The 13,703-nt window shown below is 38.2% G+C and overlaps 1 protein-coding gene across 1 annotated transcript in view; it reads left to right on the top strand.

Annotated features, from left to right (window-relative positions):
• The window catches only part of gabrb2b (gamma-aminobutyric acid type A receptor subunit beta2b), a 42,217-nt gene extending 37,478 nt beyond the window's left edge, over nucleotides 1-4,739 (top strand). The window contains exons 6-8 of the mRNA XM_028421199.1: nucleotides 735-887; nucleotides 2,563-2,807; nucleotides 4,360-4,739. Coding sequence (XP_028277000.1) covers nucleotides 735-887; nucleotides 2,563-2,807; nucleotides 4,360-4,707 — 746 coding nt within the window. The 3' untranslated portion in view covers nucleotides 4,708-4,739. The remainder of the gene's footprint in view (nucleotides 1-734; nucleotides 888-2,562; nucleotides 2,808-4,359) is intronic.
• The last annotated feature ends 8,964 nt before the right edge of the window (nucleotides 4,740-13,703 follow it).

Raw genomic sequence — 13,703 nt, 5'->3', positions numbered from 1 at the left:
ACATATAAAGTGGCAAATCCCGGAGGAGCCAGGTGGATTTTTTGGAGCTTTTGTTTTAAAAGAACTAATCCTTCTTCCTCATCTCTCCTCTGTTTCTGCATGACTTCCCAATAATTTGGATACAGCTTCCACCAAAATTTGGTCAGTTCCTTAAAAAGAGTGTGCTTAACGTTCCCCAAACACCATAAAAGACTGTAGTGCTACAATCCAGGGGAAAAAAACACACTAAAGGCTTGCTATTGATATTTACGTCTTAACAACTGGGTGTTTTTCTTGCAAAATTACCATCTGTGCACAATAGGCAGTGTGTGTTCCATCATAAATAAATGTCTTTTTAGCCTAGACCTATCATCACAAACATGTCAGCAATGAGCCAATCAGAACAAGTGATCATAGTAAAGTCAAACATAGCACTGAGTGCATCCATAAAGGCCGTCAAAGACAGTTGATGGTGGCCATAAAAGCAGCATCCACCTGCAGTGATTGTTTAACAGCATTTATTGTAATTTATGCAAAAAAACGCTACATTTAGGAAAAATAAATGGGTGAGAAAAGTGCCATCAGCCATGATTGTATTCTTGGCTTGCGCCATGGCGGACATTGTTTAACCAAAGTTTTTTGCTGCTTTAATTAAACCATAAATTTACTGAGGTTGCAGTTTACAAACCATGAACTCATTCTGCACGCATCACAAAATATGCAATGTAAGTGAAACCTGTCTGTCCTCTTCGCAGGTGCTTACCCTCGCCTGTCCCTGAGTTTTAAGCTGAAGAGAAACATTGGGTACTTCATCCTGCAGACGTACATGCCTTCTACCCTCATCACCATCCTCTCCTGGGTGTCCTTCTGGATCAACTATGATGCCTCTGCTGCCAGAGTGGCCCTAGGTGAGGCGCATGGAACAAAGAATATACCAACAAAGGGGGCAGAATTAGTTTGTAATGTGCTTGCTTAAAATGTGCGGTGTATCCAAATCAAAGGTGGAGAGATAAAAGGTTGTTCTACAATATTCATGATCACAGATGCACTTTAAAGCACTTTGACGAGCGTCACTTCTAATTGTGAGAAATCTTTTATCTTAGCTTTTGCTATTTAATTTAGTTATTAATTACAGATATCCTTTAAGACAGTGGAGTGCTGATTCTCCGCTACACGTCTTTTTTTCACAATCATTAGAGGGTTAATAGGGTCAAATGTCCATCAAGTGTTGTCAGACCACAGACATATTATGATGGATGACTGGGCTGATTCGTTTCTACTTTGATTTCAGAGCCTCTGTGCTTTTTTCTGGAAGTCACAATTTCCCCCCCAGTCATACTCAATTATGTGAACCTCCCATGCAGCATGTGAGAGTTGTATTGAGCTCCTCTGTGTTTATCAGAAGCTCGCTGTCTTCTTCTTTACGTAACTCCATTCCACTCGGCCCCCTTCTTCCCATCCATCGCTTTAGTTGACAAGGCAATTTCGCTGATTGACAACTGAGCTGCATTTAGTGATCGGGGTAGGAGGGTGGCGGGTGTTAGGGGGTTGGGCGTGCATGGGATTTAATGAAAAAAAAAAAAAAAAGGTAATGCTCAATAATGGAGGCAGGTCAACAGAGTTGGGGAAATGCTTGGTCACCTCCCTTTCTACACTAGATTCACTTTACTCTGACCTGGTTTCAGGCATTAAAATGGACCTGTAATGGCTGAATCACATGACCTCTGTTTCCAGAAATCCTTTGTTGTTGTTGTTGTTAAGCTCCTTGCAGAAATTGCCTGAATCCTATATTGAGCAGTGGTCATTGGACAGCTGTGCAACAGCTGGTTAATAATTTAGTAATTGTTTGTTGACAGAGAAAAAATGGCCTTAAATAATGCCATAAAATGTAAGGTGCATGAGGAAGGCTGTGTGAGTTCTTTACAGAATAATTTAATAACATATAGGATTATATTTAATATTATATTTAATCCAGATTTATCACTTTTACTTCCTGGTGTTTGCACACCATGCACACACTTTTGGAAGCAGACTACATCTAAGAGTTGGTGCACTGCAAAAGAAGAAAGAAAAGACAAAAAAAGACAAAAATGTTAAATGAAATGGCTACCAGCAAAATTTACTGCAACACTCATAACAAGCAGAGTCTCTACATTGATATGCACAGTCAATCCCACAGTAACCATTGCCACTGCTTGCTGGGCGAAGCTTTTAAAAAACTGTCTACAACTTCTCTCAGTAGGAGTTCTCCACTAATGAACAAGATCAAGGTTGACATTTGAATTTCAAATTGCTGCACCACTTCAGGTGCACGTCTCATCTCCCAGTGCACGTTTTTAAAATCGCAGGGGTAAGCACTGAGTTCCATTGATCCTGACAGGATTAATCAAGTGCTGAAAGTGCATCAAGTTGATCACAAAGATGTCATATTGTCAGGAGGGTTTAAACACATTCAGACAAAACAGTGGTTGGTATTATTTCAAAAAGCAAAAAATTTGGGTGTAAAATCAATTTACAACATGCAGTGCATTTAATATTTGGATTAAATTGATCTTAAATTTTTGTAATTTCTTTCTTTGCCAGGTATTACCACCGTGCTCACCATGACTACCATTAACACCCATCTTCGAGAAACCCTCCCCAAGATCCCATACGTCAAGGCCATAGATGTGTACCTCATGGGCTGCTTCGTCTTTGTTTTCCTGGCTCTGCTGGAGTACGCACTGGTGAACTACATCTTCTTTGGCCGTGGTCCTCAGAGACAGAAGAAGGCAGCCGAAAAGCTAACAACAGCCAACAATGAAAAGATGAGGATGGACCCAAACAAGGTAACAGGACATGTAAATACCAGAATCAAAAATGCCTTTGAATCATATGCAGAAAAAGTCTAACTATAGAAGTGTTCTTTGTTCCAGATTTATGGAATCATGAGTTTTCTTTACTTTGCAGTGGAATCTTAATTTAATTATTCATAAAGCTGTCTAAGGAGCTTAGAATAATTACTAGCAAAGAAAAGACATGTCACCACTTCAAATGGAGGTTTGACCTAATGTTTCCTGTCTTCCATTGGCTTTCAGTAAAGCCAGCCTAATAAGCTTGTAGTATCCCTGTTTGAAAGCCAAATGTGACATGTAGCCACCTCAGACGCTAAAAGAGGCTCTCTGAGCTATGGCTTTGTCTTGATTTCAAAGAAAAAGTTGCATTAAAGGCAAATGGATGCATTAATGTCTTGCAAATCAAATAAAGGAAGATGAGGGAAATAAAACCAGACTCTTAACTTTTAAAAAATGCTTTACTGAGCGTATAATACATGATGAAATACTCTAGACTCTTTCATTACCACAAGTACATTCGGATACATTTTTGCTCTCTTTTTCTTGCAGTGGTTGGTGGGGAATGTCGTTGGAAGAGATGATACTCTTTATGCAAGAATGAAACAGAGGGATCTTGATGGCCACGACTCAATGTGGGAACCAATCTTTGTAGACGATGCAGCAATTGGACTTGGCGATCAAAAGAACAAGGTACTGTAAAAATATACCTTTCTCTCAATTGTAGAAAATATATATTTATATCCCGTGATCACTAAAAAAACTGCAGTAGTTGTAAAAATCTTTGGGTGATTCCAGCAACCCAGTGTTTACATTGCTATGCCGCCCTCCTGTGGATGTGTGAATAACTGCATGGCTTGTCACCATGGTAGCCAAACGAATGACAAAGAAGCTTATTGCATGCTGCGGGACACCAAACAGTAATCCTTATTTGACTCATTTTATGCTCTAATAGCACATCATGTTTACAGGAAAAGAAAGCCACATTTGGTTGATAATACATATATACTCCAGATCATACTTCAGATTTCTGTTTGTGCTAATGGAACATATGATCGTATTGTCCAGCGTCATCTCAGCATGGAAACAATACAGCTGCAAAAGTCTATAAGTGTAAGGTCATAGGGTGACAAGTGCACATGCAATGCAACGGACTTTAAGTTAGAAGTCTGAGGTTTCGCATCCCCCTGACACCACAAGCTGTTTTGTTTTTGCCTATGGTTAACTTTTTTTTTAAACATTAGTTATTGAAAATAGGATAAGGAGTAAGGTAAAGCTCATCTTAAAGCACAAATTTAACACAAACATTTCACAAGGTAGCAATTTTTGGCTGCCATCAGGACAATTCCTCAGCCCCACGAACATGTCAAGATGCAGCTGGAGAAATACGTTCACATGTTACATTACTAAGGACTGAAATATTGACTTGATGTGGTGTTTTCCTGGTGAGAGTGGGCTGTTTTCTGAAGAATATTTATTATTTATTTTAGAGATAAAATATATATCAAATCGTATACACTAGACAATCTTGACTCTTTTCCTTGGGCAGATGGACCCACATGAAAACATTCTGCTTGGCACCCTGGATATCAAGAACGACATGGGCGTTTCAGAGCTGGCTCTGGGTCTCAATGATCCACGAAACACCATGCTGACATACGACAGCTCAACCCTACAGTACCGCAAAGCGGGGCTGGCCAGGCACAACTTTGGCAGAAATGCACTGGAGCGCCACATGACTCAAAAGAAGAGCAGACTAAGGAGGCGCGCTTCACAGCTAAAAATCACCATCCCAGACTTGACTGACGTAAACTCTATCGACAAATGGTCGAGGATGATCTTTCCAACAGTTTTTTCCTTCTTCAACATTATTTACTGGCTTTATTATGTCAATTAAAAACACACAAAAAACAAAAAACAAGGACATTAGTGAGGGCAAGAACAAACAACATATGTTGCTCATGTCTTCTTTGTATCTAGTTTGTTTCATATTTATGTGATCTTAAAATACTAGACTGAACTACTGTATTCAGGACTGGATTCATCATATTTTGGAACACCACATTTGCTGGCTAACACATGAAAACCTTATAAAAGAGAGATTACAAACATATAAGGTGCCTGTTCCTCAGTAATTGTCGAACATTTTATGTAGTCTGTGAACTGTATATCTTTATCTCTATCTTTTTTAACATTGGTTTGATTGTTTTTATGTTTTTATTATGTTGGATTCATTGCCAAAATATCATATATAAATTAGAAGTTGACATATTTTTAAATGGCCATTTACTTTGACATAAAAGTGCTAAAGGCAAAATTCAGGTCAACAGGGTTTTCTAAGATTAATTATATCAAAGAAACTGAATCTCTTCTTACTATAATTATTTTATGCTGATAATATAAAAAAACATAATATAAGGGCCTGATATTCACAATTTACAAATGTGAAAGAAATGTCTGTGTCTTTCTACTTTACTGGGTCACTGTATAGTTTATTTTTAAGTGTTTCCTCAGTTTGCCAGCCATTTTAATATAGTGACATTAAGTCATTAGATCTTTCCAAAAACATCTCTTCAAGATTGAGAAAAAAGAAGCATAAAGTGAATACCACCAATTTGAACTGTCATTATTGTCTACTATAAAAAGCTGAAAGAGAGTTTAAAAAATAATAATTAAAAAAAAAAGAAATATGGGAGAAATATGTACAAAATAAACTATCATATAAAAGGTTATCATATATGTCACTGGCCAAAATGGCTTTATTTATGTGTTATTCTAAATGTTTGATTTTAACCCCAAAACACACAAGGTATGGTTGCTTTTGGGAACTGTGTCTATTATATAAGAAAGTAGTTTAGTCTTGAAGCAATTATGTAAATATCACCTGTATAGCATTTATTATAGCGATAATATGATATACAGAATTCTCTTTTCAGCTATCTAATGTCACTTTCTTGGATAACTCTTTTAAGAAAAAGTTCACAATTCCTAAAAAAGGCACTTTATGATGATTCTTCCATGGTTCAAGAGAAAAAAAACAGCCTGGTGTCATTTATAAGTATCACAGCAAGTCATGCTGCAGGTTAGTGGTACTTTTTCTGGGCATTTTATGGTTAAAAACTGACTAAAAATGTGCATATATGGCACACAGGTGCCGTGATATTCATACTTGTATGACTACAGAAAGACAGAAACAAAGATGGTGAAGCAGAAACTCCTCTGTTCTACATGCCAGATGCATGAAAGCACAAAACACCTTAAATATCAGACACTGACATCATGTATTGTCTGTGAAGAAGCTTTTTTTTCCTTTTGACTCTACTATGTTTAATTCTTATAGGTTTAAAACCTCCTGTCATGTTTCCACATTGAAAGATAGGTTGATAATCACTTTAAAAAAAAAAACATCCGATCCAAAAATCCAGATAATTACAGCTTATATTGCTAAGGATGCTGTGCTTTTGACTGTACGGTCACAGAGTAAAATTTTATAAGTGGTTTTGCACACAAGTTCTTAAAAGCCATAGAGGCTGTATCATAGTTCTTCTAATACCTGGTGCTTATGAGGGTTGTCTTAAGAGGAACATCTATTAATATCTCTGTTTATGTTTCAGTTACAATAAGGTTTAAAATGTAAACTTAGGGCTGCAATACACCAGAGTGTCATTTCCCACTCCCTATAGATCTGTCAGTATGAATGAACTGTGGAATCATGGCCTCTTGCACATATTATATACAGTACCAATACAGTCATCAGAGAAAGAAGTGTATTTATGTTTGAGGAGCTAAAATAAAGTAGTTCAAAAAACAAAAAAAAGGAAAAAAAAGAACACAGAAGTAGTACTGGAGCCTTCACCTCCAGTCATTAATTTTGGGTGTGAGTGAATATTCAGACATATTGTAACGCTTAATTGTAGCCACATACAGTTAACTCACTGCATGCTGTGTACCGTGGTAGCTCCTTGATATTCTGTTTTTAATCACCTTTCTCGCTCAGTTGTTTCATTAGAATTGTGCTCTTTGTGTTTACTTCACCTCACAAATGAGTATGTGTGTGTAAATATCGATTTACAATCACAACAACAAAAAGTATGTCTGATGTTTGCAAACCTTGATTGTGACAAAACATTTTTCTACAGTTATGACTGTTTTGACAGTGACATAATGACGCATTATCACAAGCACTGCCCAGTTAAACATTGAGCACACTTCCAACTCCAACAATACAGTCCAGTTCTGTTCGAACTGTGGACTTCGACCTCACTGTTATTTATGAAAATTTCACAGTGTGTTTGTAGTTATTGAAAACTGCACATAGTGAGTGGATTGTTGTATATTTTAAGAGTTCTGGTGATTATGTCAACAAAATTCTTCTTAATTGTTTTTAATATTCTCTGATTTTGTTTAAAGGGATTTAGATGTTTCTAAAGCAATGTTATCTCTTTGAACACTGATTATTGGCATTGTACATTTACCTATATATGAAGATGAGCTGAACCCAAATTTATCTATTTAAAAATGTATATATCTATCTAAAGTATTATTAATAATCAATTGGAACATGTTTTTCCTGTACATAGACTTTCTCAAGTTTTTGTTTGTTTTATTTTGATCATAAAAGCACATGTCCTAATTTCTTTTTGCCAAAATGTAAACATGTATTCATGAATGTAGTTGATATTCTGTTGCAGCACGTATTTGCTGCAATGTCAGCAAAAGTACAGTATAACCATTTCTTGTACCAATGATTAGCTAAACACAGCCTAATGTACGACCACTTTTCAAAGACACACACACACACACATGCACACAGACACACACACACACAATGGATCAAATGATAAAGAGGCTAGTGATGCCTTTGTATCAGGCCAAAAAATACAACCATCTCAGGTCAGCACATTTTACACAACAACCACAAAACTTCAAACCCAGTAATTGTACTTAAGGAAAAGCAGCATAGTAAGCTTGTTTAAGCTGAGGATATTGTCTATGTTGTTAATAATACTCTACCCAGTACTAACAATACTTCAGAATCAGAACACCTTAAGGTCATTAAATGCTAAATCCACCTCAGCCATAGACATGTCTGAAGCCACCCAGATAAAATATATTATTCTTAATCTTCGGAATACAACAGTATGTGGTATGACATGGTGTAACTGAGTGTGAGAGTGGGTGTATGTTGGCCAGATAGTAATGTGTTTCCAAAGCACAATGGCAACTGGACAAGTTTTGCTTCAGACACTCTGGGTATGTGTTTGTACTTCACAGCGCATTTTTCTTTCATATATTTTTATACTTATATATAACGGTGTAAAAAAAAACAAACAACAAATATACAAACACTGTTGTTTGGCAACACCTTGTAAATCCAATTTTCGCAATTTTCATATTTATACTATACAGAATGATTACATTGTCCTCTAGGGATGCTGAAAACTTAATGATATGTATGCTTGTGTACAATTTAAATAACAAATACATGGTTGTAAAAGGTTTGAGAATTGTTTTGTTAATTCCTGGAAGGTTTTTTGGAAAAGCAAGGTTTTCATCAGACAGCAGAGTCTTCTTCTCTGGAGAGTAAGGACAGACTGACATCCTAAAAGCCTAAATGACACATCCTGGTAACGGTGTATGTTTGCACACACTCACAGAAGAAGCCTTAGCCTCCTGCTGACCTGGACTTCAGTCCAAGCAGCATCAATCCTTCTTACCCTCTCTACACCCTCCACCTTGAAAAAATCCTTGTATGTGCCACTCACAAGAACATTCCCAGAAACCCAGAGCTGTACCCTTCTCAAAGATGAGCCCTGTAGACGTCGGTGTATGTCTTTATTATGAAAAACCAATGGAAATTAATACATTGTCAATAAATATTGTATACAGTTCTAAATCTGTCTATCTGCTTTGTTGGTTTACACATCATTGATTGCTTACCCTAAGCTGTGGTCAGTGACAACTGCTCAATCGAACAACTTAATCCTCGGCACTGCACCTTCTTTCGTTCATTTACACGCCAAGTGTGAAGTCTGTTGGACACATACCTGTCAAGACAAGTGTAGAACAGACAGACACATTTAGTCTCTATTGTGTAGGAACACACAGTGTTCTGTGTAATAGAGTAGTTACAGTGCTCGTAATAGCATGTCTGTTTGCTTCGCTTGACTGCTGTGAGGTTGATGTGAATGGCACCTGCTCCCCATCTCACTGGAGACAGAAATTGCTGCTTTGAAAGCTTAACAGAGAACCACTTTAGCCAAAATACAGCTTTTTTTTTTCAAATAATCTGTCCATAAACTGTATATAAAAATGGACACCGTGGCTCTGCCTCCAACCATCGTACAAAAGTGAAGCCAAAATAACTAAACCTGCTGGAAAATCCTGCCATCTTGGAACCATAGTCTGTGCAGCAGAGATCAAGAGGCGAAGCCACATCGGTGTTGCGTTCCACCTGAACACAACTCATCCTCATTGACCACACCATTCCCTTAACTTTTTGTATAGCTTGGCTCCTCCATTGGCTGCTGACTGTGTACTAAAAAAGCATTCGAACAGCATGGTAAGATCTAGCTTACTTACCATAAATCCTCATTAGGATAGTTTATGGGTTTTACTTTGTAGTTCTTTTAGTTTTTATTCGGGTCTGTGGGGATATCTAATCTATACTATAGACTTACAGGGGACAGTTGAGACATTTTGGCCTCTCTTTTGGGGAGCTGTCTTTGTATCTTTGTATTTAGTCAATGCTTCTGCCCCAGCTCTTTAATTACTTGGGTCCCCAACAATATACTACCTGCTGAGTGCAAAGTTGATTGGAGTAAAGTTTGTCCACAAACATGAGAGGAAGACAGACACACAATGACACCTGGCTTCATAGATAGGTACTTGTGGGTGGATTTGAAACATACAGTACATGCAAGAAACACTTAAACATCTCAAAATTGTGAGAAATTCACCCAATTATGTCAGCAAGCTGATGTCAGAGAATGCTGGACAATTATTCAAAACACCTACCAGAAGTTATTTCTGTAAAAACCAAGGGTAGATGCTCCACAAAAGAATGTTGCATGTGTTGTGATATTTGTGTCAATGTGCTGTTTAAGCCTACCATCCTTGCTTCTTTGCAGAAAGGATCAAATGCTTTAAAAAAGCCAAAAATTTCCATAGGATATGTTTATTTTTGTCACATGGTGGTGTGTTGTGTAAGGCACATAAATCAAAAGACTCTGCACACCATGGCAACAAAGATCTTTTTAAATTTGCATTGCCTTTCTCATGCAAGCCCGGTGTGGTGCTGAGATTTGAACCGGAGCCACAGCAGCGTTAGATACAGAGCTCCGGTGGCTCTGCATAGGAGGACATGAGTCATGACACAGAACTGTAGGCAGGCCTGGCATGGCAACAAAGAAATTAGAGTCTAACGTAAAATGTTCCTTTTTATCTTTCACCCACTACAGCCTTTTTCTGGTCATCACCCACAGTCTTCAGTGTCAGATCAAACTGACAAAGGGAAGCAGTGTTTGTTCAGCCAAGATATCATACCAGCATTATTGTCAAGGGTGACTCATTGTTGGAGAATGTCTGTCATATAAAAACATGACTTTGTTATAATTTGCATCCGAGGCACTTTAAGAAGATGAAGAACCGGAAGTGCGCCCATATGTAGTATATATGGTTGCCAACTCGTGTAAATGCTGCTTAACAGCCCTCTGACTGATCAAATCTTCAAATGCGGTCTAAGCCATGACTAGCTTTCGAGGACCCTAACACAGTAACACAATTAGTGGGTTAATCTAACAGAATGTCTGATAAAGAGTCAGAGACAAGGTGCTCCCTATAGCCACAGAGCAACAGTCTCTGTTCTAGTATTCTCAGATAGATTACAACTAACTAGATAGATTAGAAACCATAAAGCTCAGATTCCCAACCAGAATAGTAGCAGAACTGAAGAAGCCACCGGGGGAGTGGCGAAACATCTTCAAAAAACAATCCTTGAGTCCAGTTGCCTCGATTTAAACTCTTGGAAATGACTATGACCTGGATGAATGATAGCATCCACAGATATATTAGAACTAACTGCGATCCATTTATTATATTATTCAGTCATCAACTGCAGACTTTCAGCATTCACAACACCAGCAGATGCCCTTATGTCAGTGTGTTTTTGTCTCCAATATTGTAACACAATAAACTTTATCAGTATCACTCAATACAGAGAAAGGAGGGATTTTTCAGTGTATTGATTTTATGTAAAAGAACAGCAGAATCAATAGCTTTAGAGAGTATCAGTCATGATTGTTTTTTTGTATGGAATCTCTTTGAATGATTCAGAAGAAAGTTGGTGGTATGAAAGATTCACTGTACTGTTACCACACATGGCCACCATCCAGGGATGTGGATGATGTGGCACCATTACACTGGCAGACACAAGACAAAAGAGGGAACTAAGTGGTCGTCTGTTATGGGCTTTCTACACTGTGCGATTTTTAGCGATCTTATAAGACCATTGCATGACACACTACACAACGTGAATCTATTAAACTTTGGTATGACGTCAAGTTTGATGCGTGCAGATTGTATGATGACCATTCACTGAATCGCAGGCGATCACAGGTTATGACATACGTCAACATGCGAGGAGGAGGAAGACGTGGATGCGGGGTGACAGGTCGTAGCAGCTGTCACACTGTTTTCTGACCCTGCTATTTCATCTTAGCTTGTCGTCGCTGACAACGGCCGCCGTGGAACCTGTCTCACAGTGCGACGTAAGACCACCGATTTAGAGCCACGACCAAAGATACCTCCACGATTCTCCTACGATACTCGTCTTTCGTCTGCGACAGCCCAAAATCACACAGTGTGAACCGGGCATTAGACTGATCAAATGATGACACAAGAAAGTGGCTCTTATACAGATGTAATGATCCAGGCACAGACAAGACTGTCCTGATGAGGTCAGAAACATTATGCTTTTAATGCTGAAACTTCCTGCAAAGTCTTTTCCCACCAAATCAACAGTGCTGAGCTGTTTCTGTCAGCAAAGGCAGAACGAGGTTGATGGATTAAAGCTTTTACTTTTGTTATTCTGCTTTGCTAATTTATTCTCTCATCTTATGAAACTTCAAGAAACATCTTTAATTTCTCTGTCTCTGCCTCTCTTCCTCTGTATGTGTGTGTCCCTAGTTAATTAGGAGGAATATATGTTAATGGGACGCTGCTAGCAGACTAATTAAGATTCTGATTAGAGTGAAGATACTGTCAGCCAGTCCCGATGTGTGTACCCGCGTGATAGTGTGTGCTTGTGCATCTTGCCGCTGGCTCACTTGTCGAGGAAATCACCCCAGCTCTAACATGCACTGGATGAACAGATTACACAATGTGCTGTATCTGTTTTTTTTGTTCTCTGGTTATAAAATACAGCTGATTCTTTTGCACCGATGGTGAATTATCACCATAACAACATCAAGTTTGATTATCTTTATACTGGCAGAGAGTGTGGTGTTGGATTTGTTGAGTAGGAGGTAGTAACCAAACTCCTGATTTGGGCTTGCAGAAGACCACAGGCTGAATTTAAGTCAGGAACATAGTGATCTATTTAATAATGGGTTATTTTGTGTGATTCTCTGTGTGTGCTTGTGTGCCTGTCTCTCTCTCTCTCTCTCTCTCTCTCTTTGTGTGTGTGTTTCTGTTTCTCCTTATTGTTTGTGATATGTCTGTGGGTTTTTCCCACTTTCTCATGCAGGGTGTCAATTTGAACATTGTGCTCTGTTTTCTAAACAGAACAACAGCATAATGTAAATTTAAAGCTGTTTTTCAAAGTACAGCCTTGAAATCAAGGGTAAGAAAAACAAATCTCAACATGCTATGCATGCTTGCAGTGACTATATGCAAACATGCCAGAGGTATTCTGATATAAGGCTTGGCATGTTTACTGTCTGAGGATGGTTACAAGCTAACACTGGTTAATTAAACAGAAAGGTATATAGCTATAGCTGAGATACTAGTAGTACTTTTGCTTGTTTTAAGGTGTATACTCGCTTCAGAATCTTTCTAGACTCATTCAGATTTGAAGGCTTTATTCTATTAAGTGACAGGGTTCATTTACTCCAAAGTAAATAGTCACCTTGGTAAGAGTGCAGTCTGATGGTGCCAATTCAGGTGAATAGTTTGATTGTTGGAAAATCCACATACTGGATGCCAGCCATAACCACAATGTGCTCCCAGACAAAGCTGACTTGCAGTTTCCAATCATTTAAAACACATTGATCACTGCTTTGGGTGCAAAATGTCCACCAAATTATATTGCAATTCATCTTAAGCTGACAGGATTGAATGTCAAAAGTGCCAACCTAACATCAGAGGACTAAACAAAATTTCAACCCATGCCTAAGTTGTAGTGCTTCCTGGTGGTAAAACACAACAACACTTTCTCCCACCAAGCCATGCTGCTAACAAATTCTGAGTTATAACCACACAAGTGTTATATAGAAGCAGCTAAGCTTGGCATAATCCCTTGCAGGAATGTAAAGCTTGGCGCTGCTATTTTTGCCTTGAGAAACCAATTACAGTAGACCCAGAGAGCAGACACAATTTATTTGGCATCTGGCTACATGCATGTCAAATTATCCTGCAAACATAATCATTGAACACAAATTCAGTAGTGACATTTCAAAACAAGTTGAGTGTCAACATCTTACTGCAGTGATTATGACCAAGACTTTTAAAACTCAAATTCTTCTCCTGTGTAAGATCCCTTTCTTCTCTATCCAATCATAGCTAAGATGCAGCAAAGAATACAGCATTTGTAAAATGTAGGAACGAGTGACACTACAGGATGTATCATCACTCATACAGTATGCAAACCATGACTGATGTGAGCGTTCATGTGTG

Source organism: Parambassis ranga, chromosome 14 (genome assembly GCF_900634625.1).
Source record: "Parambassis ranga chromosome 14, fParRan2.1, whole genome shotgun sequence".
In the NCBI taxonomy this organism is placed as follows: domain Eukaryota; kingdom Metazoa; phylum Chordata; class Actinopteri; family Ambassidae; genus Parambassis; species Parambassis ranga.
The sequence above is the reverse complement of the archived record's forward strand: the minus strand, read 5'-3'. Positions and strand labels throughout refer to the sequence as shown.